Raw genomic sequence first — 25,046 nt, 5'->3', positions numbered from 1 at the left:
TGATGAAGCTGTTTCTTGCTTTTGCATGTGAGTAACTTCATTTTAGGGACATATTGATTGTCCTGGATTATTCCAATAAGGAGAGCTTGAGAACTGACAATTGTGATTAGGGCATTAGGGAACAACTGGTGAAAGGTCAAGAGGGCAAATGGACATGCTGGGCAAAGATACATTCTCAATACCTGTACATGGGTTCCAAGTTTATAACTTACTTTCATGTGCCACACCTCAGTTGATCCTTACCACACTATTTAGAGTGTACAGCCAGTCTTTAGTTTTCTATCATTATCCTAATAATCATTTATATGAGACAAAAATCAGAGCAGTTTCCCATGATACAGTGAGGAACAATTCTTTGAATTGAGGTATCTAAGTAGAAACATCACCCTCTTCCCATTGTATTTTACCTTCCAGCACAAGACTTGAGCTTGTGTTTTCCAGGTGAAGTCAAATGCCCTGGAGAGAGGATGGTTGCAAGGACCAGGCAGAGACTTTACTTTTTTCCTAGCTTCACTCTTCCAATTAGATCCGGAAGGTGGTAGAACATGTACACTCAAGTGCTTGGGCTCCCCTCCATTTGTAATCCTGGAGAGGTTATCTCACTGCATAGCATCATCTATAAGGGGTCTATCATATTTAATTCAGAGGATTGCTAATAGAATTCCATAAGGTAACATATGAAATCCTTGGTTGCCTGGACTACACATGCAATGGTTCATTAAGGGACATCTACTTTTTTATTATTAGTCTATAATAATTTTTGTAATTGTTATTATTATCATTATTATTTTGAAAGGACAGGGAAGTGGGCAAAACACCTCACAGAGTACTTATATACTGGTAAAGAATGAGAGTGGATGCTTCAACAAGGAGTCTAGGACCATGGGCTGATTTGAATATGAGGCAGAGATAGTGGTGGTTTTGGAATTTTATCTTTTTCCTGACTAGTTTGGCCAATATTTTCTATTCCACAGTAATTATGCCTGAACCCCAGTAATTATGTGTGAACCACTGTCAGCACATGTCATTTCTACAAGACAGTTGCTTTTTTTTTTTTTTTTTACATTATGAACCCCAATAAAAGAATTCCCTGATCAAGGGATATTCTAAAGGGATCCCTGAAAATTACATTTCCAGACAGTCTTAATGATTCCACACATTCTTGAACTGCTCTGAGTTCCCTCTTGGAGCAGATCCTCAAATGCAGTCATGTAGACTTATCTTCTAAATCTTGAGGCCACTCAGGAGTTTCTCCATTGAAATGGGCTCTGATCACCTTTGTTTCAGGCTGTATAATCATTCTCCTCACACCCAAGGCACTGGGTTTTGTCTCCCAAAGTACAGTAACTCACCCTCAGAATCATCCAGGAAGTTTCTTAAATTGCTCACCCTTTGGAATTCTGTGAATGGAAACCAGAAATCTGCTTGTAATGCACCCACCTGAGTTATTCCATACCCAAAGATAATGAAGGCTCAAAGGCAAATCAGAATTTAAAACAAGTCTTTCCTTTGAGCTAGGGTTTCATAAAATGAATCCTAGTATTGATATTTGATCTCTGACAGGGATAATGTGAGGCAGAAGTGCTTAAAATCCTAGAGTAAACATTGGATGTAAACCATGTAGGGCAGATGACAGATTACATGTGATGGGGAGCATGTGATTCTCTAAGGTAACTGTGTCCAAACCAAGGTTTCAAACCCAGATCTTGACAAATTCACTGTGGTGTGCTTTGTTCTCCAACTCTCCCTGCCCCAGCATGGTAGGCATCCCTGCCACAGCATCATAACACACAAAGTCCAGCAACCCCCTACTTCACCATCTCACTTCCCCAATAGCCATCCATCACCAATGCCAGGGCTGCCAGTTCATGAGGAAGGAGTTTGTCTGTGCACAGCATGCTGCCAGGGACCCGATCCCAGGTTCCTGCTTCTCCTGCTCTCAGACGTGGAAGAATCATCTGGACAATGCAGCATGTTGTTACAGCAAAATTAGACCATCCCTCTGTGACTTCCCTCCATGACTCTGGCTGATGAGACCCAGAAACTCAGGCCACAACTCCCAGCCCAGGAAGCTGAAGCATAATGTCCAAGGAGATGCTGGGACCTCAGCTGAGCTCTGGCTCACAAAGCCTCTCTCAGAACATGAGGAATATTTTAAGTCAAACAGGATGATAAACATTGTGTGATTTCATGAATCTGAATTAATTACAATATGTAAACTCATAGACATAAAATCTAGGATCTAGGTTACCAGGAGTTAGAACGTGGCTATATATTGTGGAGCCATTGCTTAATATGTGCAGAATTTTTATCTGGTTCAAACTTAAATGCTTGGAAATGTATAGATGAGCAATAGCACATTATTTTGATTACATTTACCAGTGTTCAAGTGGAAGTAAATATGGAGGAAAGGGCAAGTTCAGAGTCATGTATGTCATCAGAAGTTATGCTGGAAGTCCCTGCTTTCATCTTTTCATGTGTTGTTCACCAATTTTATTTCCTCTTTGGAAAAATGTCTCTTCATGTCTTTGGCCCATACATTAATTAGGTTGTTTGTCTTTATTTTGTTGAGTTGTGTGATTTCTTTATATATTCTGGATATGAAACCCTTAACAGATAGATGTGTGGTTTCCAAATATTTTCTCTTATTGTATCTTCTGCCCTTCCCCCCTTTTGACAAGGTTATTTGAAGCACAAGAGTATTCAATTTTGAGGAGGTCCCATTATCTGTATATTCTTTCCTTGCTTGTACTCTGGCTATAACTTGAAGATGTTTCCCTACGTTTTCTTCCAGGAGTTTTATAGTACTGGATCCTATATTTAGGCTTTTGATCCATTTTTGAGTTAATCTTTTTATACGGTGTGAGGTTGAAGTCCTCTTTGAGTCTTGTGTGTATGGACACCCACTTCTCCCAACACCATTCAGAGAAGAGACTGCTCTGTTCCAGTTGAATGGACTTGGAACTCATGTCAAAAATCCATTGACCATAGAACTGAACATCTATTTTTGAATTCTCAATTCAATTCCATTGATTGATATATCTATCTTGATTTTTCACAACTGGGTCTTTATAATATGCTTTAGTGTCAGGAAGTGTGCAGCCTCCCACTTCATTCCTCTTTTCCATGTTGTTTATGGCTATTTGAGGCCCCTTGCTTATCCAAAGAGACTTGAAAATTAGCTTTTCCATTTCTGAAAATAGGCTCTTGGAATGTTGGTGATTATTACATTGAATCTGTAGATCAATTTGGGTACAAATGATATATTAAGGACAGTTAGCCTTCTAATCTATGGACACAGGATGTCTTTCCATTTATTTCAGTTCTTTGATTTCTTTTACAATTTTTTACAATTGTCACGCATACATTTTTTTTACATTCTTTAAGTTTATACCAAGATATTTGATTCTTTTATTTTGTATTGTAAATGGAATTTTTTCTTATGTCCTCAGATAGCTCATTATTAGAATATAGAGACACCACCAATTTTTGTGTATTGATCTTGTATCCTCTCACTTTGCTGAACATATTTATTAGCTAAAAAACCTATGCTGTGCTATTTTTTTCTGGGTTTTCTAAATATATGATTTTGCTGTCTGTAAATAGTGAAAGTTTTACTTCTTCCTTTCAAATTTGGATGCCTTTTATTTCTTTTTCTGGCCTGTTTGTTCTAGCTACAACTTCTAGCACAATATTGAATTACAGTGGTGACAGGGGGCATCCTTGTCTTGCTCCTGATCTTAGAGAGAAAATATTCAGTCTCTCACCATTGGGTATGATGTTATCAGTGGGTTTTTCATATATGCCCTCTTTCATGTAGAGGATGTTTCCTTTGATTCCTACCTTGAGAGTCTTCTCTGACAGGCCCTGGAGATACAGACAGCCTGGCTTTTGAACACACTATCTTGTCTGGGGCTGAGTCTGGAGGACCTACTTTGGTTCCTCCTGGGGTACCAGGTTAAGTGGAAATGTCCTAAGTAACTATCCTCATGTTGCCTAAGTGAATGGAAGCAGAGGCCATCAGCAGGAGAGCACTATGGACTTTTGTCTCTTCCTCCCTGAGTACATACTGAATGTTTATGGGCCTTACTCTCAGCCCTGGGAAGCCACTGGCTGGTCAGCCGCTCCAGATGGAGGTGAGAGCCTAGCATGGAGGAGGAGGGAGGGGAGCCTAATGAGCTTTGAACCAGAGGGACTTCAGAAGCCCAAACTGTGCTTTTGTCTGTCTGATTGGCAATGACAGGGTAGGTGTCAGGGCTTATTTACTTTCTGCCTGCAGTGCTGGGGAAAGTTCACCATTTCCAGTGGATGGGGATGGCAGGGTTAGGAGAATTATACCTTCTGTCCTCCCTGGAACTGGCCAGAACATGAACACTCCTGGGAAACCTGGGACTTCCATATGGGACAGAGGATAACCCTGAAACACATTTTCTCAAATAGAAAACAGCACTCATTTCTTGTCCACTCCATGCCCTTCACCCTCTTCCCTCCCCAGTAGACAAAATGGCAGGAGCGATTTGACCGGTTATCCATCAGCAGTAGATGACTCCCCTCCCCTGCACTGATCCATCAGATTTACACCTACCCAGCTCTTCCCACGGGGAAAAAGGGAATGGGAGTTGACCCAAGGATTTTTCCATTTAGTGTCTAGCTCACACCACAGTCTTCAAGATTTGACTGTTTCTTTCATCTTGGCTTGTTATTTTTATCAACTACTTTGATACTTGGCTCCATTCTACCAGCTCAACTTTGCTCTCATCAGTGGGAAGACAGAAAGGGCCTGGGCTTGTGTTTGGTGCCTGAAAGAAAGAGGTTAGCAATGTTGGGAGTGGATGGGACAGAATCCAAGGTGGGAGACTTCAGCCCCTGCTCCTAGAGGATAAGGTGGCCAGGCTGTATAAACATAGGTGTCAATATTACCAGGGCAAGTCAAAGTTTTGTAGTCTCTTAAGCTTTAGTCATTAAGGAGCTACCACTTTAATGAATGTAGTAGAAAATTACTCATGAATAAATCCTGCAGCACCCCTTATTCTCACTGGGAATAGGTCAAGCCTTTGCCAATCTCAAAGCCAATGCCTCACTGATGTTCACGCATTTACACATCTTCTACCCATCACTGTTTTATTTGTCTTCAAGGCTGTGTGCAGAGCACTCCTCCTCAGGGTCTTCTACAAACCTCAGACTCTGGCATCAGCTTCAGTGAGTCTGTCCAAAACATCACCCCAATTGAGTCATTTAGGTCTCATTCTAATTATCATGGGAAGCTATTGGAAAGTTTTATGACAGAGAGTGATCATATTTGAATTCCATTTCATTTCAACACCTTCATGGTGCCCACCCAGAAATGAGACCAAGGTGGAAATTGGCTTCCACAGGATCAGGCAGCCAGCATGTAGCCCTGTTGTATGCAGTATCCAAGTTATGGGACCCCCACTTTATAATTCTTCCAACTCTGTTCATGTGTTAGCTAGTCTGAAACAAGCTCATGGTTTCTAAACTTATTGTCTCACATACACTTGACTACCCAGGGTGTAAATAATAGAATTTTCCTCATTGTTTAATTGGGGAGGCTGGGGAGATGCTGAGAGAAATGAGAGTAAAAATGACTACACCATGATCTCAAAACTGATGAGAAGGATTAGTCACATCTGAATTGAGCCCTGTGTCCTTGTGTCATGGGCACTGTAGGCAATCACAGCTTCTCAGGGAGCTGTATGGAGGGATGTGCTGTGGAAACTTTGTCCAGTTATCAGGATGACATGATTGAGGAGAATGTGCAGTCCAGAGACCTGAGAGGTGTGCATGGAGGTCCTATCTGTTAGGTTTCAGTTAAGGGGACACAAGGAGGTGACCTCACTTCCTTGGAGACACAGCCCAACAGAATGTGGAACCCTGCTAACCAGGGAGTGACACTCTACAGAAGACCCCTACCCAGATTAATAAGCCAAAGCCACTCAAGAGATGAACATATTCTCTTGTTTTGTTCACAGATGTCGAGGATCTGGTCTCAGAAAACCTGGAAATGAGAGCTTTATGCAACGATGTAGACGTTGGTTCAACTGTCCACCACAAGGATGCTGCCCATTGGCCAGGAGGTTCCCAAAAGTAAGTGAAGCTGGTGCAAGCTCAGAAATTCAGGAAATGCCAATAGTGTCACACTGCCTGGGCAACTCCATAACCCTCCTCTTCTCAGTGTGCAGGAGGCATGAAGAATGGGAGCATGCATGTCAGGGTTTGAAAACTTGTTGTGCTCTTTGTATTCACACTTCAGGAGGTGGGTGGCTGGCAGGAAGGAAAGTGGTGATAGTGAGACAACCATCATTCATCATGTTAATCCTGGGCCCAGAAGTTGTCATCTCCATTGAACATGTTAATCCTGGGCACAAATGTCATCACCAGACATCCATCTTTGCCTGACTTGAGTTGCAGAGACAGCATGGTGTGCACCCCCTGTGGCAATGGCCAGGCAGCCTCCTGACACCTCCTGCAATGCTGCTGAGCATTGTGTTTGCAGAGCTCCAGGCAGGAGATTGGGAAGGAGCTGCTGGAGTGAGTCATCTACAGTGTATCTTTGCAGAAGTTGCAGGGGACTCCTGGCAGCGACCCAGAACAAAGTGCAGGTGACAGTAGGTTCATTGGGGCCTCTGGCAGAGGATCCTGAGGCAGATTGTGGGGCTGGAGGGCACGAATCCCACACTGGTGACTGCCTCAGGCATCCTCCCAGAGTTTTACATCTGATTGGCCAAAATCTCAGTTCTAAAGGCTTCTGGACCTCCACTCCTCACCCTCCTCAGAAATCCATGCATTTCTTGTCTTGTCCAGTTGGAAATTCATTTTTCACACATTTGTACTAACATCTTAGAAGGGACAGTTTGTTTTCACTTAGATTTAGCCATGTGCTCCTTATCATTGTGCTGCTCTCTTGTAATTTCACACCATATCCCAGCTTTACCCTGAATCAGTTGGCCAGACTGTCCTGCATCTTTTCTAAGCCTTATAGATCTTCACACTCTCGATGGTGGTTTTTCACTCTCAAGGAAGGGGATCACTCTACATCATCACTCCCATTACAAATGGCACACTGACAGAACAAATCCCTTTGAACTTGCTGGCCAGGAACTGTGGCCTGATTCACCTGCAACACATTCTAGGAGAGAGGCTGTGTAGAGCAGCAGTTCAGCATTGCCCTGATTTCTGTTCTTGAAAAGATTCCTTTCTGGGGCTGTTGAGCAGTGAGCAGAGGAGATCTCTAGTTTTGCTAATAAACTGATCTCCCTTCCTGCTTCCCAGGAGAGAATTCGCCAAGCGCTGAGAAAGTTCAATAGTTTGAGCCATCAATCTTCCAAAAGTCTGCAGCCACTGTGCAGCAGTGGTACAGGGGAGCAAATGGAATTGCTTTGGTTATTTGATTTGCACCCACTCTGAGTGGTGGAGACCATTCCAGAGTCAAAGGCTGTTTGGGTTTGAGGCTTCTCTTCAGGTCTCAGATCTGTGGGGCCTTTCTATGACCTGGATCCTCCTGGCATTTGCTGCTTTGTTGGAGCAAGGATCTCCATAGCTGCAGGTTCTCAGACATCCCTTTAAGGTAAAACACAGACAAATCAAGCTGTTGCTCTGAATTCACTGGTGGTCTCATAATCTCTGTCTTCTCTGTGCACTGCTTCCATAGTGGGCATGGAATGAGATGGGGCAGACTTTTTCCCTCCATGTATGGAGCAGATCCTGCAGCCAACACTATGGAGGGAAGTTCATGAGACCAGAGCATGAATGGTTCTGTCTTCTGACCTGTGGGATCTTGACTTGCCCCTTGAGAATTCATCTCAAGTATTTGGGTGGCTTGTGTTGACTCATGGGGGTAAAACTATCCTTAGGCAGGAATGCAGGGAGTTTCTATACTCTTTCAACTAACAGACTGCTGGCAAGTGTCTCATAACTTCTTCATTCCCTCACCTCAATTCTACTTTGGAGACTGGAAACTTTTCCTGCTAGAAGCACTCCTGCCCCCCTTCTTGACCCCAGTTACAGAGGGCTTGGGAGAGGCAGAACTACACCTCCCAATCCCACCCGTGCTCCTGGATTCCCAGTACAGCTGCTGACCACCTGTTCATGCCCTGCCCTGTCCTAGTGTGGAAACATGTCAGCACGGAAGAGGGCACAGAACAACCCAGAGGGCACTGGCATAGAGGGTATTGGAACAGGCTTCTGTAACTCTTAGTGCTGGCTGTCCAAGAGGGTTGACAAAGCCTACATAAACATCCTCCTGGTAACTACTGGGCCTTCCTCACCATTGAACAGGTTCCTGGACCAGGTGTCCAATAGATAAGCACCTGCCCCTCCTCTAACCCATCACAGCACCGCCACTCACCAGAAGGGGAAGGTCATTATACCTTCTAGCCTCAGATTCCTCTCTGGAAAGTTGTGGTGGTAGCAGGACCAACCACCTGGGGGTCACCATCAGGACTCAATGGAATGAGCCATGGAATGTGCTTGGGGTGCTGGGCCCTGTGGAAGGTTTGGTCAGTGGGGAGGTGTTGTCATCATTTAGTAATTTCCTCTCCTTATGAAGAAGCTCTGCCACAAATCAGCTTTGGAAACCTGTATTCCCATTCAAAGGGGTTTTGAGATCGCATCCATGTGGATCATGTCCTTAATGGAGCCTGGGAATGGACTGTGGGTGTGGTATAGCAACCCCAGACCCTCTAGGGGATCATCCATCAAATACTTATGGAGCATCTACAAATGTGCAGACACCATTTAAAGCACTTATCCTGCCTTCATTGAACGAACCTGAAAAGGTCCTGCTGATCCTGGGCTTCCCTTCTAATGGGGGGGGAGAGGGCTCAAGCAGCAGCATTAGATGTCATCAACAATGGGGCACAGAGGAAAAACATGTGACACCATCACATCCCTCTAGCTATGGATATATAACCTCACTCTCCATGGCAGGGATGGAGGAGACCCAGAATGCCTGAGAAAGTGAGGAGAGAGAGGCTCATTCTTCACAGCCCAGGATGGGGAGTGGGGGCTGGTGGCAGGAGTGACTTCGCAGAACCCTGTGTTCCTCTCATGATTCTTACTGGAGAGCAGAGGGCACAGGTGCCCTCTGCAGGATGAACGGCTCGCAGAGAGCCATGGAAGGGTTCCTGGGGCCCAGCGGGAAGAGGGCACCTTGGGGCTGAGAGCCAACCCCAGTCCCTTCCCCGCTCTGCTTGTGCCTCAACCCACCCCAGCCACAGACCCATATCAGAAGGTTTAGTGAGAATGCAGCTCACAAATATGCCTGGGGTACTCAGTTCTGTCAGTCTGGCTGCCAGCAGGCTGGGGTGGGCGAGTGCCTATGCCCTTGGGTGACAGTGAAGTTGGGAGAAGAAATCCTCACAAGTTTCACAGAAACGAGGCATGAAGTCAGGGAATGAAGTCAGACTGAGGGGACAAGAGGGCCAGAGTGGGCTGAAGCAAGAGGCAGCTCTGTTACTTCATCTGGCAGAGGTTTATGAAAGTCCTTACTGTGTGCCATTCCTGTGCCATTGGCTGAGAAGGAACAACTTTTCCTGTCCAAACGAATGTTTCTTTTCCAGAGGGAGGGGGTCCAGGGAAGAGAGAGATATTGATATCTGTCTGACTTGTCTGAACCAGGACCCCTTCCCTTAGGAGGGTGGACATCAGGGGGCAGTGTGGCAGAATGGCCATTCCTCTCGCTCTGCTGCCTGCTCATCCACCCACACAACCATCTCCTGCCTTCTGCTCACCTGGACGGAAGAGCACCCAGAAGATTTCTGCCAGCCCCTGGGCTTTCCCAGCCTCATGCAGCTTGTTGCCTTGCACAGGTCTCCCTGCCTGGATCTGCCCCGGAGAAAGCCGGCTGACGGTCTCCTTTCTGAGCTGGATCCCTCACAGCTTGCTAAGACCAAGACAGATGGTGAGGAGCACTGAAGTTGAGGGCACATGAGTGGGTGGGGAGGGGTAGGTGCTGGGCAGCACGAGTTAAAAACTCCAGAATTTGCCTTTGGACCCAGAGTAAAGCGGAGCTTCAGACCACTCACCTGGGGGATTGCAATTGGGAAGTCTTCTTGCGGGTGAAGTGCTTGGATGGTGCTTTTGTAGAGGGAGTGCAGTCATTCTGCATCTTGCAGGACCCATAGAAAACCAGTTTTGTTATTTCATCTTCCTCCTCTTCCAGCTCCCATGTCAACCTTAGAGTTGCAAACCATTGCAGTGCTGCCTACAGGTCCAGTTCCATCGCTGTCAACTGACATCATGCTGGCTCCACAGCCAGATGCAACTGTGGTACCGCCTCTGGTTTCATCTACTCCAACAACCCTCTACCACACCTCTAGAAATGGAGACAACTATGATACCACCTGCCATGCCACCTCCAGAGGTTGCATCATTGCCTGCTCTGGAGGCAAAGCTTGAGACTTCAACTGATATAGCATCAGTTGCACAGCCGACAGTAGCTCCAATGACACCTGTACTGTCACCTCCAGAGTTCAAGTCATTGACAGATTCTGATCTGGGGACATCCACTTCACCAGCAGAAGCACCATCTACAAGAGAGGAGGGAGCTCTGACACTGTCTTCAGAGGTGATGTCCTTGCCAACTGTGGAGCTGGAGGCAGTTACTTTACCACAAGTAGGATTAGTTCCACAGCAGGATGTGGCTCCAATGTCACCTATACTGGCATCTCTAGAACCAGAACCACTGCTGTTCCTGGAAGCAGCACCTGCTACCTCAATAGATGTGGCACCCACTGAAGATCAGAAGGCAATACTGGTGCCATCTCCAGTGCCATCTGTAGAGCTGAAATCAGAGCCAGCTCTCACTCCAATAGAAGAGCCATCCTGCTCCTCAGCTGAGAACCTCGAAGATGGAGTCATGAAGATGAAGCCTCCCCTCTTGACATACACACCCAGGCTGCTGGCAGAACAGTTGACACAGATGGATGTGGTAAGCAGCTGGACTCTGCAGAGTGGCATTGGGGGGAACTATTCTAGCATCTGTTGTCCCCAACTTGCCAATATCTGACCTGGGGGGGCTTGGAATGCATTGCGGGAGTCCCCATTCATTGCTCGGTGGTGATGAGGATGGATTGGAGAAAGATCAGCTCCTTCCATCCTGCCATTATTGGGTCCTGGGTCTCACAATTTCTGGGCACCAGCAGTGGGTAGAGCACCAAATCCAGAGTCCTCCACCAGGCTTAAGCCACACCCTCCATTTGTGAAGATGCAGCTTGGAACACTAAGCCTTGGCCTGGTGCTGGTGGGCCTCAGCTTTGGGGTATAGAATGGCCAGGTGACACTCCCATCCTCCACAGGAGCTGTTCATAAAGGTCCCGGCCTATGATTGTCTGCAAGCCATCTGTTCCCTTCGTGCAAAGAAGGGTGAGGAGCACCTGGCACCTGCCATTCATGCCACCATCTCCCAGTCAAACCGTGTGGCAAACTTTGTCATCGTGACCTGCCTGGGGGACCAGAATATGAAAACTTCGGACAGGGCAAAGGTTGTGGAGCACTGGATCCAGGTGGCCAGGGTATGCTGTGGGAGAATGGGCTCCTCCACACAATTGGGTCCTGGATGTCACTCTTCATTTTGCTCAGCTTCTATAATTGGAATTTGTGGTCCAGCCTCCTCCATGCACCTGAGAGTCCCCTATCTGGTGACACTGTCCTTACCTTGCCTGTCCTAGGAGAAGGGCACTCACTTATTACCTCAGGACTTTCCTTAATGTGAGCTAATGTCTCCTTCCTGAAAAGTGTCATGCACAGGGCACAAGATATGACTTTGTGGTCTCCCTGGCTGTCTGCCTCATCCAGGAGGGAGATGCCAGTTCAACTGCTCCTTCTTGCCTCATTCCTTTCTCCTTCCTCAGGAATGCCACAATCTCAGAAATTTCTCGTCCCTCCATGCCATCCTCTCTGCTCTTCAGAACTCCTCAATACAGCGTCTAAAGGAAACATGGGATAAAGTTTCCAGGTGGGCCAGCCTCTCTCCAGATGAGCCCCAGTGGGAACCAGTGTTGTAGACAAGGGCTGGGCATTGCCCTCTCCATGTCCTGGACCCTGCTGGAAGGTGGTGCATCCTGGGGTCAGGACCAGTGGGGATGAGCTCTGGTCTCCATGTGACCAGAGGGCAGCAGTCTTGTCTGAAGACCTGGTTGCCTTACAGGTCAGGTTCAGAGCTGAGCCATAGATTTGCTTTCCAAGGGTTTCCTACAAGGCACTGCAGCTATTTGTCCAATTGGAATAAAAACTAGGAAGGATTATCTCCTCAGTGGTGTGGTATGGAGGCCCCATCTGACCATGTAGGGTTATCATCCATGTTTCAAAACCATTCATCCATGCTGTTGGGATACTTAGGGTATCAAATCAGGTGAATTTGCATTTCACACCCCCCTCCTCATGATTCCCCAAATTTTCCCTTCTTTCTCCTCCCCAAGGGATAGCTCCTGTGAATTCCAAACTATGAAGGAAACCTCCCTGAATAGGGCCCTGCCAATCCAGGTAAAGTGGAAGTCAGGTGCTGCAACCAGGATGGGATGTGGGGCTCTTACATTCACAGTGAAAGTTTATTTGAAAATTTCCAGTCTGGCCTTCTCTGGACTAAGAGGAAGAGGGATTTTTCTGACCAAGTGGAGCCTGAGGGCAGTTGGGAGAGGGAGACCCTGGTCATCTGGTGTGTTGGAGGAGCTGGACTGTTTCAGGAGATGCAGAAGCAGAGGATTTAGCAGCTCTCCATCCCAAGCAGCAGGATTCTCACCCTAGGGCAATGTTTCAGTGACTCAATGTCCCAGCTTGTTATGACAATTATTTGGAAGACTTATAAAATCATGGCAATTTATTCAGGACCAATTTTGGAAAACCTCCACTCAAAAGAGGAAGGAAATGTCAATGCCCCTTGCTGCAGGGAACCTCTGTCTACTGGGCCAATCAGAGCTGACCCTTAGGGCTCCTTCCTGACTGGACAGAAAAAGAGGTCTTTGCAGAGGGAACTTCCCAAGGGTGTCATTGGTGAAGGGAGGACTTGGCATGCCTTGGGCAGAGATTGGGGGCAGAATCCAGTGGGCTTTGGCCAGCAGGAGCTGCTCAAACCAGGCTTCCAGAGCCACCCCATCACTCTTTCTCTGTGAACTGTCTGGCTGTGGCATAAGCCAAAGACTATGAAAGAAGAAACTGGGCAGCAGTGTTTACTTGTGACATGAATTTAACTCAGAACATACTGGTACAGAGAGAGGAGAGCCAGTGACTCTTCCAAATCCCACTGACCTGAGTCAAGTTGGTAATCTCTGGAAACCGCCCCCCTTATCTGGAAATGGAGTGAGGAGCAAGCTGCGGTGCCTTCCTCACAATGCAGCAGGAGATTCAATGGAAGACAGGAATGTGGGAGAGATTTCCTGTCACCTGAGGTGGAAATGGTACTGGAGAGAGCATCTTGATAACAGGGTGTGACATTGAGTCCTGTGGGTTACAGTTCTTGCCTGCACTTTGCAGATGAGCAAAGGGCTCATGGAGGCCATGTCACTTGTTCAAGGTCCCAGCCCAGGGTCTGTTGCAGCTGGGATTCGTGTCCACACTCAGAGCTCAAGAGTGATGGCAGCAGCATTTCTTTCATCTGTTGTGGGCAGGCTGTCCAAGGTCCCAGAAGGCTGGAGGGATGATGGAGTGAGGGGAGGGCCGCCTCACTGAGTTCATCCTCAACCTTGGCAGGAGGGGACCTCCAAGGATTCCAAACTGGAGATGAAACCAAAGAGAGAGGAGAAGAGGAAGCTGTGGGAGAGTGTGAGCTTGCCTGGGGCCAGGGAGGGGCAGGGTTGGCTTCAGGGACCACAGCGGGTCCTCTTTGTGCACCGCTGCCTCCTGTGGCCCCACAGCTGGAAAGCCTCCATTGGAGATGACTTCCTGTGTACCCTGGAGGCGATTTCTTGGCCAACTTGAATGTAGGAGGCACTGTTTTTAGCAGTCAAAGGAAGGCCTTGGGAGAGCCTAGTTCAAGGCGGATTGGGGGATGAGGGTGTCCAGTGACCACAGAAGCTTTCTAATTTTCCCAAATCCATACTTCAGAGGCAACTAGCATGACTACATGTGTCCATGGGACTAGGAGGGGTGCTCACTGGGAGGTGGAGAGAGTCCAAGATTGGGAGGTCTTGGTTGGGGGCAGGTGTATGTGACTGAGGAGACTTCAGGGTAGGTGTCTTGGGTGTTCCCAGAGAGATTAGAATCCTCACCCACAAGTGATGGCATGGTTTTCACCCAGGCCCTGTTCCCCCACCTGTGGATGCTCCTCTCAGAGCTGATCTCCCTGCAGATATCTCCACCGGACACTCGAGAAGTGAGTGGGCTTGGGAGCTGGGGCAGGGGAGTTTTGGGACCCTGAAATTGGGGGAGAGAGCAACTTCCTGAACCCCAAGCTCTCAGCTATATGCACAGCTCACTCTAGGAGTCACACTGTACTGGGAATTGGGGGTGACATTTCCACCTTCCAAACAAGGAAGCAGAAGGAGACAGAATCCACAGCCCACGTCCTATTCCCACACACCCTCCTGACTTCACAACTGCATAAGGCAGTGGCTGCACTGGACATACCCTCCTGCTCAAGCATGGCCATGGGGGAGAGTGAAGTTGGCACTCCATGTTTTGTACAGCTGTGACAGGCTGATGGGGCCCTTCATGCCTGACACCACAGTTTCTTCATCTGTCATCAGAGACTGTTATTCTGGAAGGTCCCTAAAGGCTCTGCCAAGGTCTCCCTGTTCTGGTTCCCAGAATCCTGAAAAGTGTTAAGTCCTGGGTGTGCTGGCCTGCCCTGGTGGCCCCTCCCAATAGTGCAGGAGTAGAGGGGTGATGGGGGCTGGTCGGGGCCTGGGGGACCTCTTCTGATGGAAATGGGCTGTCTGTCTTGCAGGGGAGATTAATCAATTATGAAATAACATTGTAGGTGAGGAGCTGGGGGCATTATTGCAAGGGTGGGGTATGGGTGGTTGGGGGCTGGATGTCAGAAACCCACCGGGGCTGGACATTCCATTGCTCCATTTGCTTTCAGCATTTTTAGAGTGAGATTCAATTCATAGAGATGGGGTAGATCTGCCACAGGGTGTTGGGAAGGAGGTGGCATCTAGGACCTTTTTCTGGAGGAGGGGCTGTGAGAATCCTGTGCTGAGAACTGGGGGTCTTGGATGAGAGGGCAGGGTAGGAGAGTACCCACCATGAGCAAAGACCCAGACCCCAGCAGCAGCCCCTGGCATGCCCAGCAAGGCCACCCAGGCCTCTCCATCTGCTCCTTCCCTCTGGCCCCAGGAATACCAGGTTGTTCCGAGGATCCAGCGCCTCCAGGCAGGATGCACCTACATCCACTTTTGGCCCATGGAGCAATTTCGGACCTGGTTTGGGGCTGTGGAGCAGCTCAGCGAGTCTGAGCGGTAAGGGCAGGGCAGAAATTGGGCAGCAGCAGGGGTTGCCATCCTTGAAGCCCAGGCCCAAAGGGCATGTGTCCATGGCTCTGTGTCCCCAACAGACTTGTGACCTGGAGACCCCAGTGGTTCCTGGTCTCTACTTCCAATCAGACTCTGGGAGGGTCCCCTGAGCTGTGGCTTCTGGTAGCCTCACTGTAGCCATCTTCCCTGTAGCTATCATCTGTCTTGTGAGCTGGAGCCACCAGCCCTTTTTGCCAGCAACACACTCCAGCATCTACACCACCCAGGTGTTCACAAGCCTCAGTGCACTGAGTAAGTATTTGATCACTGTGGACAAGGACATGTGTGACAGCCTTGGGGCTCAGTATCCCTTAATGCTAAGTGTGAGCTCAGGGCTTCAGCAGTTTACTATTGGGTCTCCTCACCACTCTGACAAGCCCTGTGATATAATTGAGTTCCCATTTTCCTGGGCCTGGTTTCCATCAATGAAAATAGGGCATGCTGAGTGATCTCTGCTGTGACTGGAGCCCAGGGCTCCAACAGCCTGCCACAACACTCTGCTGGGTGCCTGGTGACCAGTGGGGCAATGGGTGTGTGAAGGCATGAACTGTGTCCCTGGCACCAGCCCTGGGTATGTAACTCTTCCATCCAGCCACCAGGGAAACCAGCACCAATCCCTGCAGCAGAGAAGCCTCACAGTCCAGTGACCTGCTCCAGTTTCACCCTGACCTCAGCACTGCGGACCCAGAATGCCTCGATCCCTGGACATGCGGCTGATGCCTCCAAGCCTGAGCTGGAAATCAGCATGGGCCTTGTCACTGAACGCACTGATGGGCAACTGAATCAGGTACCTGACACCCCTTCTCTCTGAAGGTCCATCCCTTGTCCCCACTTTGAGTGTCTGTGTTCCCCTCTCCACACCCCAAAAAGGTTTTGAGGGAGTCCCAACTTGGAAATAGAGGTTCTAGAAGCCCCCTGGAAACCTCTAGTCAGCCAGAGGTCTCCTGCAGGCTCCCAGATTTCTTCTCTGTTGTCTTTCCACAGTTTGGGGAGTTGACCTCCTCATCCTACCTGCAGTCGTCTGATTTGGACCATGGTCTCCAGTGTCCCTCACCTCCTCCTCAGCCCCCCACCTGCATGGAGCCCCTCTGAGCACCTGCAGACCCTCTGGCTCACAGCCTCTGTACAATAAGCAGGTGGACGACCAGTGCATCATCCATGTCAGCCTGCATATGGGCAACAGAAACACATATAAGAGCATCCTGGTGAGCCATTTGGGCAGCTTTCCATGGTCCCCTCTCTTGGTCTGACAGGACATTTGGAATGTTTGACATGTTCCCTTCCTTCCCTCTTGGAAGCAAGAGCTAGTGGGATGGGAAGGACAGACACTGAAACAGATCTGGAAAGATCAAAGGCAAGTGTAGGATGACTTTCAGGGCCAAGGAGAGTGGATGTAGGAGTGTAGCTTCCACCGTGAGGTTGTGGAGCCTGGGAAGACCTCACTGAGGCAGCCCCATGGAGGAGGGGAGGGAAGGAACAGCCTGGAAAGACCAAAGCTCCAAGTTGTCTGGCCCACTTTAGGAGTGGTCCAGAGGCCAGAGGTGAAGTAACAGGGGTTATGGGGTGTGACTGAGATCAGGAGGCCATATGGCCTGGGTCACAGGTGGGGCAGACACAGGGAAACCTGTTAGGGGCTGCTGCTGCCACCCCAGTGGGGAGAATAGGAGCTGCCCCAGGGATGTGATCCTTAGGGGAACAGATCCTGGATAGATCTGCCCATCGAGCCACCCCAGTGTCCACCTACACACAGGCTGGCTGAGTTGTCTTGTTACACACCTGCCCTTCTCTGCAATTCTCTTGATTTCTGGAGTTCTGATGGTGGTAACTAAGCTACCACTTGTATACATCTTTATCTGAGCCCTGCCTGTGCCCTGGCACATGGGTGAGGCAGCTGGGTGGGTCCCCTGGACCAGCACAGGCCTGGAGCATAGTGGACCTAAGGGTGTCCAGTTTCTCCTGGTTGCTACCCTCCAGGCTAGGACAAGATGTCTTTCTCAGAGTTCACTCCTGTTGTTTTCCTGGAGGGGCCTGGTCAGAAGGTCTGATCACTGGAGGCACACAGATGGCCGAGGTGTGGTGGGAAGTGCTGGCAGAGAATGGCAGAGACCAGCCACATCCAGGTCCAGCACCTGCCTGTGTGATGGCCTCTGTTCCTGGGGCCCTTGGAGACTGCAGGAACTAGGCAGAGTGAGGACATAGAGGTAAGGGCCTCTGCCCTGGGAACAGAGCTGTAGACAGACCTGAAGTTCTAATAGGAGATGGGTAAGGAATGATTAACATGGAGGTCTCCCAGGGGAAGAGTAAAGAGCAGTGGGGAACCTGTACACAAGAACCAACTAAGGCTCAGAGCCCTGGATTCCCTGCTGAGGGAGCTCCAAGGGTCCCTGGCCTCTGGCTTTGTGGGAGCAGCTCCAGGGCCCATGCCCTAATGTCCTGTCCCCCAACATACCCCAGCTGACCTGCCATGATCGAGCTCCAGCAGTGATCCGTAAAGCCATGGAAATGTACCACCTGAAGGACAAACCAGAGGATTACATGCTGGTGCAAATAATTTCAGAAGATCGAAGTAAGTCAGGGGGCTCATGTAAGTGGTCTGCCATGGGGGCAGCCTCAGCACCTCACTCCCAGCCTACAGAACCAAGGCTGTGTGCCCCAGAGATCCTGTGAGAAGGGTGGAGGTCAGCTGTCAGTGTCCTTAGTGCCCACAGCCACAGCCCCTTCTGGCTCCCTCTCCCAGTCATGTGCCTTCCCTGGGTGTGGCTCTGGCAGTTGTGTCCTAATGAAAAGCTGACATCAGTGAGGGCCAAGAGAAAGGCCTCTCTCCTTGGCCCAGTGGGCACAAAGCCAAATCTACAGTCTCCACTGACGGTGCACCCTCTCTCTGGGATGTGGTATTGTCCATCCCAATCATGATGCTCTGGATACCAATACCAAATATTAAAAGCCATGTTTTATGATATGAAAACAAAATCCCATTGATCCCTTGAAAGTTTCCAGGGAATCAAGTCAATATACAGCAGTGACTCAGAGCCAGGCAGTCTAGAGTCTGGATGAAAGTAGCCATTACTCAGGGTCTATATGCCTGCTTCTCATTCCCAGTGGGAGAGGAAACCACTCCATGTGAGAGTACATAGCCTTTCCATGCACTGTAATCCTTACTTAATTTCCTTTTTGGTGAGCTGATCATGCCTTCTTGACCATTAGCACAGGGAAATAGTCCTGACTCCCTGGAGGTAGGTTTCTGAATCCTCACCTATGTTCCAGCACAATTTTTGAGAGATGGGCAGCATAGTAGGACCCCACCTTTCAGGAAAGGATAACTGAGGCTCAGTGATTTTAAGGACCTAGAGAAGGAGCCACACATTTGAGGCAGGAGCAGGAAGTCCAACTTAGAATCGTATTACAACAGGCTCTAAGAAAGAGCAGACACATGGAAAACAGGATCAGAGAGGAAGTCAGTTTTGGCTGTTAGGTTCCGCAGAGGGTGGAGGCCTCCTTGGGCTACTGCTCAGAAGGCCTGGGCTTGGTCTCTCCTTCCTTGGACTCAGTCATGCTGTCCTGAGGAGTGCAGGATTAGGGGCAATGTCTGCATTCATGAAGGCTTCTTCTAGCTGCAAGATCCCCATCAGTGAAGGCATCTAGGACTGGGTAGCAGAGTGTGCAGATGGGAGGACCCTCTGACAGCTCTGCCTGAGGTTGACAGTGATGGAGTCAGAGTCATTTCTTAAGATTTGTTGGGTTCCTTGCTGCCTGATTTTTGCTATTGTGCAGATGTCATTCAGAGGGGTCTTTGGTGGTCCTGGACCTGGACTGAGGGACTCAAATTTCTGGCACAGGTCTGACCTCATGTCATTCACAAGTGGTGGAGTGGTTTGTGTCCCTTTGCACATTGTTAACTGTCCCTCTACCTCTCCCCACCAGGGCTGAGGATTCCTGACAATGCAAATGTCTTTTATGGCATGGACCCTTCAGGCAATTATGATTTCCTTCTGACTAAGTGGACCTGCCCCATCAGGACCAGGATGAAGAAGAAAGGCTTCTCAACCCTTCTTCAGAGGAAATGGAAGTGACTCATGTTACAAAAGGGCAACTTCTAACTTGCCCTGAAGCCTGCTGGCCTCAGGGACACCCTTCCCACGTCTAGTTGGTGGGTCACTGTAGCCTTATGTGACCAGAATATGCCAAGCCTGGTGGGCACTTCCTTCACCATCAGTCAGCTGAGGCCTCCCTGTCCTGACTCTAGTTTGAGCCCTGAACCTCTCCTCCTGCCTGGCTTGACCCTACCCCTTGACAGACTGACCTAGGCTCATGTGGACCAATTGCTGCCTTAGGGTGCCCTGCACTATCCTGGGGCCCATGCATTCTGGCCCATGACCTTCTAAGGGTTTCTGACCCTCCTTACCACACTGAAGCTGTCTCAGGCTGCACCAAACATTCAGCCCTCAGCACCTACCAAGAGGGAAGTCTCTTCTCCTGTTGTTGAAAGCAGTACAGTTTTTTAAATGTCAATCAGTTATCTATCTAATCTGGTTTTTCAAAAGTTCTGTAAGACCATAATCTAATAGGAATTTTCTCTTCACTGGATAATGAAAGAGAGGAAACAGAGTTGCCCAAATATTTAAAAAAAGTTATTCCTGGTCTTTGGATCCAAACCACTGGACTCTCAGCGGTGCTGCAGCTGGGAGCGGTAGTCGGGGTTGCATCCTGTAGTCCGGCCGTCGGGAGAGCCGGCGGGACTAACGGCAAGACGCATGTCTTGACCCGAACGCGCCCCTACCGCTAGCCAGGCTCGCCCGGGTTGCCGCGGCGTCCACCTCTGCGGCTGACAGGGGCCGCGCGCGCTGCCTGTTGGTGGGGCCGCAGCAGCCGCACCTGCTCCCGCGGCCAGCGCGGGGTCCCCCGGCGGGGCAACCAAAACCCGCGAGCGGGTGCGGGCGCTGGCGCAGACGGGGACCTCGCAGGGCCACCTTCCCCCCCGCGTCGCCGCTGGAATGTCTCAGGAGAGGCCCACTTTCTACCAGCAGACTGAACAAGACAATCTGGGAGGTGCCCGAGCGCTACCAGAACTTGTCCCCGGTGGGCTCCGGCGCCTATGGCTCCGTGTTGCGGCTTATGACACAAAAACTGGGTTTGCGTGTGGCAGTGAGAAGCTATCCAGACCATTTCAGTCCATCATTCATGCCAAAAGGACCTACAGAGAACTACGTTTAAACATATGAAACATGAAAATATGATTGGACTGTTGTGTTTTACACCTTCAAGGTCTCTGGAAGAGTTCAATGATGTGTCTGGTGACCCATCTCATGGGGCAGATCTGAATAACATTGTGAAATGTCAGAAGCTTACGGATACCCTGTACAGTTCCTTATCTACCAGATCTCCGAGGTCTAAAGTATATACATTCAGCTGACATTCACACAGGACCTAAAACCTAGCAATCTAGCTGTGAATGAAGACTGTGAGCTGAAGATCCTGGATTTCGGACTGGCTCGGCATACAGATGATGAAATGACAGGCTATGTGGCTACCAGGTGGTACAGGGCTCCTGAGATCATGCTGAATTGGATGCATTACAACCAAACAGTTGATATTTGGTCAGTGGGCTGCATAATGGCTGAGCTGTTGACTGGAAGAACATTGTTTCCGGGTACAGACCATATTGATCAGTTGAAGCTCATTTTAAGACTCGTTGGAACCCCAGGGGCTGAGCTTTTGAAGAAAATCTCCTCAGAGTCTGCAAGAAACTACATTCAGTCTTTGACCCAGATGCCGAAGATGAACTTTGCAAATGTATTTATTGGTGCCAATCCCCTGGCTGTTGACCTGCTGGAGAAGATGCTTGTATTGGACTCAGATAAAAGGATTACAGCAGCCCAAGCCCTTGCACATGCCTATTTTGCTCAGTATCATGATCCTGATGATGAACCAGTGGCTGATCCGTATGATCAGTCCTTTGAAAGCAGGGACCTCCTGATAGATGAGTGGAAAAGCCTGACCTATGATGAAGTCATCAGCTTTGTGCCGCCACCCCTTGACCAAGAAGAGATGGAGTCCTGAAAACCTGGTTTCTGTTCTATTGATCCCACTTCACTGTGAGGGGAAGGCCTTTTCATGGGAACTCTCCAAAAATCATTCAAGTGCCTCTTGTTGCAAAGATTTCCTCCATGGTAGAAGGGGTTTATTTGTGTATGTGTGCGTGTGCGTTAGTGCGTATGCATGTGTGTGTCTGTCTTTGTGGGAGGGTGAGAACTAAGAATGAACTATGATCACAGTGACTTCAGATGGAGTTGCGGACGCTCAGCGGCTTGCTCTTCTTTGTGAGAGTCAGCTCAGGCAGACAAACTACCATCTTATCAGGGGTATGTTAAATGCAAAGTAAAAACTATTAAATGTCCCGGATCCCAATCATGCTTTTGCCATCTTGGCCTCTCCTGTGGCCCCACCTCGGTGGTAGGGGATAGGCTTGACCACATCCCACCGTGGCACAGAGGCATGGCTCACAACTTCTGGCTGCTTCAGACCTGAAGCTGTCCCTCGGTGATATGTTCAGCCAAAAAGGACCAACTGGCTTCTGTGCACTAGTCCATGATTAACTTCCTTAGTATGATCCTCAGAACTTGACAGGTGTATCTGAAACTATAAATATGTTTGTGCCTTAAAAGGAGAGAAGAAAGTGTGAGTAGTTAAGAGAGTGCAGCAGATGATGTTCTGAGCCAGACAAGTAGAAAGGGTTGTTGGACAGCCACTTGTGAACCCATAATAAGCAGGGCCTTCGGAGGCAGCCGTGTGTGCATGTGTGAGCATGCGTATATGTGTGTCTTTCTCTTTCTCCCCCTTACCCCCCAGGTGGTGTTGCCATTTCTCTGCTTACCCCTCACCTTCAGTGCAGAGTATTGGCCCCAATAGTCAGAAGCAGGTTCTTGCTGTAGTGTACTTTTGTGTACCCTTTAAGATTCCTAGCAGAGTAGGATGTGTTTGCACGCCTTGCTATTTGAGCATGCACATACTGCTTGTCCTGTTCTCTGGGGAGGCCCTGGTGCCAGGCATGTTTGCCAGTGAAGACGTCTTGGGTAGTTCACATGCCGTGTCACCTCAGCTGATGTTATGGAACATCCTCTTTTCAGCCCCCAGGGCTATTTTGTGTTGAACACAATTAATACTTCAGGTGCTTTGATGTGAAAACCATGAAGAATGAAACAGATGGCTGTATAACCTTTTAATACTTGCCATCCTGGTTTCCAACAAACTATTTTTAGGGAGCTGTCATGGAAGAGATCAGGGCTTTTCCTAGGAATATCCAGACTTTGGAAAACAAGTCGTTCTCTCACTCCCAATAACCATTGCTAAGGAATGCTGAAAATCAAAGTGAACACGTAAAAGCTAATGAGGCCAGAAACTCCTTTTGCTGTCTTCTCTAAATATGGTGTATTAAAAAAAAAAAAAAGTAACAAGATGTCTTTCCACCCCTCTATGGAAAAGGGTCTTTTGGCAGCTTAACATTGACATCTTGGTTTTGGTTTGGGGAGAAATAAATTTTGTTTCAGAATTTTGTATATTGCAGGAATCTTGTGAGAATATGATTCCTTTTGATGGGGAGAAAGGGCAAATTATTTTACTATTTGTATTTTCAACTTTTAGAGATGAAATATTCTCAGGGGTGGAGAGAATTGTTTTCATAATTTTCTGAATTTCAGGCATCTCGTGCTACATAGGGGCCCATATATTTAAGGCCTTTTATGTAAATAACAAAAGTATAAAGCCGCTTCCAGAGTTGACTGTGTGGCAAAATCTTGAATTTCAGTGAAGGTATTTCCATTTCTCTATCACAGTGTAGTGATGTGTGCCCTCCAGAGGGGCCCTGAGCCAACTGGAGCAGGAAGGAGGCAGGCCAATGGTGATTACACCTCACTTGGGATTCTCCCCGCCTTTAGAGGAAAGTGAACTCTAAGGCCTCATCTCCTTTACACACAGTTCAAATCCTCACTTGGAAATGTAATCCACAGCAAATGGATTTTATCAGCCATGTTGGTTGTAATGCTAGTGTGGTTTCCTACAGAAATACTGCTCTGAATATTTTTAAATAAAGGTCTTTGCACATGTGACCACATTCGTGTTAGGAGGCTGCATGCTTCAGGAGCCCGGACTCTAAACTGGAGCTTGTGGAAGAGCTCCTTGGTTTCTGAGCATAATGCTCCCGTCGCCTGATTTCTCTGAACAGAAAACAAAAGAGAGAATGAGGGAAACTGCTATTTTATTTGTATTCATGAACTTGGCTGTAATCAGTTATGCCATATAGGATGTCATATAATACCACTGGTTAAAATAAAGCCTATTTTTCAAAAAAAAAAAAAAAAAAGTTATTCCTTGAGAAGTTCATATTTTATGTAACATCTGCATTGATTTCAGTATCACTAATGGTACTGCTATTCATGAGTGATATTAAGATTCTTTCTGTGAAATCATGGTGCAGTCACTGCCCAGGAAAACATGAATACTTGAAAATTGAAATGGGTTTCCTTTTATATAGAAACATTACTTTGTTTATATGCACACACTTTAAAAGACAGGGGAGGCAAAGCATCTGACCCATCCTTTCCAAAACATTTCAATCATCACAATTATGCTAAAAAGTAGGAAAACTCTAGAAAGTAGCAAAGTTGAATACAGGACTCCATGAGCTCTGAAGATGGTAGTGGTAAAATGGATCACAAGCAGTGCAGTCAATTTCTCCTTTGGTTGCACTGTATGAGAACTGCAGTGTTGCAAAAGTGGTAAAAGTGCTTATTTTGAAAATGCAAAATATTTGTATAATGTAACTTCATGCTTCCAGATAATAACACATGTTATACTGCAGGAAATGAATACTTTGAGAAGTGAGGTATGTTGGGGTTTTAAAACATATGCTAAGGAGAAGAAATAAATGTGAATTTCATTGCAATGTATTAAGGTTGAAGCCTAAGGAGAGCCCACAGAAACCTACTGCTGAGATGATTATAGTTTTCCTTAAGCAGAAAACTTTGGATGTGCCATATGTTCTGGTTTGCCAATGCTGCTGTCATGTGAAATACCAGAAATGCATTGCTAAGGCATCAACAATATGGTACCTTCACTGATGGAAGGCCCATGGTGTCCAGAACACCTCTGTCACCTGGGAAATCACATGGCTGCTGTCTGCTAGCCCTTTACTCCCAGGTTGTGTTTCAGAATGGCTTTCTCCAAAATGGCTCTGGACTTGTCTCTCTTAGCTTCTTCTGCTCCTGTGCATCTAAGCATCTGGGTTCCTCTCTTAGGTTCACCAGGGCACACTCTGGGGTTCATCTCTTAGCTTAGAATCTCCAAATGTCCTTCTGTCCACATCTCCAAGCATCTCTAAGCATCAGCATGCATCTGATTTGGCTACTAGCATCTCTGCTCCCAAGCATCTATTAAAGGAACCCAGTGATCTGATTAAGACCCACCTTCAATGGGCAGAGCCACACATCCATGGAAATAATTTGAACAGAGTTATCATCCACAGTTGTTTGAGTCACATCTCCATGGAAACATTCAATCAAACGTTGCAACCTAATCAAGACTAAT

At 48.0% G+C, this 25,046-nt stretch overlaps 1 protein-coding gene and 1 pseudogene across 1 annotated transcript; both read left to right on the top strand.

Annotated features, from left to right (window-relative positions):
• Positions 1–20,173, top strand: LOC119524704 (ral guanine nucleotide dissociation stimulator-like). The gene is made up of 15 exons (XM_037823375.1): positions 1–27; positions 5,991–6,105; positions 9,828–9,919; positions 10,181–10,948; positions 11,316–11,531; positions 11,871–11,974; positions 12,438–12,501; positions 13,705–13,776; positions 14,303–14,326; positions 15,292–15,413; positions 15,621–15,719; positions 16,091–16,179; positions 16,512–16,672; positions 17,922–18,033; positions 19,389–20,173. The coding sequence occupies exons 4-15, from the start codon at positions 10,277–10,279 to the stop codon at positions 19,535–19,537; spliced, it is 1,884 nt and encodes a 627-aa protein (XP_037679303.1). The 5' UTR covers positions 1–27; positions 5,991–6,105; positions 9,828–9,919; positions 10,181–10,276; the 3' UTR covers positions 19,538–20,173.
• Positions 20,174–20,458: 285 nt separating this feature from the next.
• LOC119524706 lies at positions 20,459–21,527 on the top strand (annotated as a pseudogene).
• Positions 21,528–25,046: the final 3,519 nt, after the last annotated feature.

The sequence above is a fragment of the Choloepus didactylus genome (assembly GCF_015220235.1).
Source record: "Choloepus didactylus isolate mChoDid1 chromosome 11 unlocalized genomic scaffold, mChoDid1.pri SUPER_11_unloc4, whole genome shotgun sequence".
NCBI classification, from domain to species: domain Eukaryota; kingdom Metazoa; phylum Chordata; class Mammalia; order Pilosa; family Megalonychidae; genus Choloepus; species Choloepus didactylus.
Note: the sequence above shows the minus strand (reverse complement) of the source record. Positions and strands in the feature narration are given on the sequence as shown.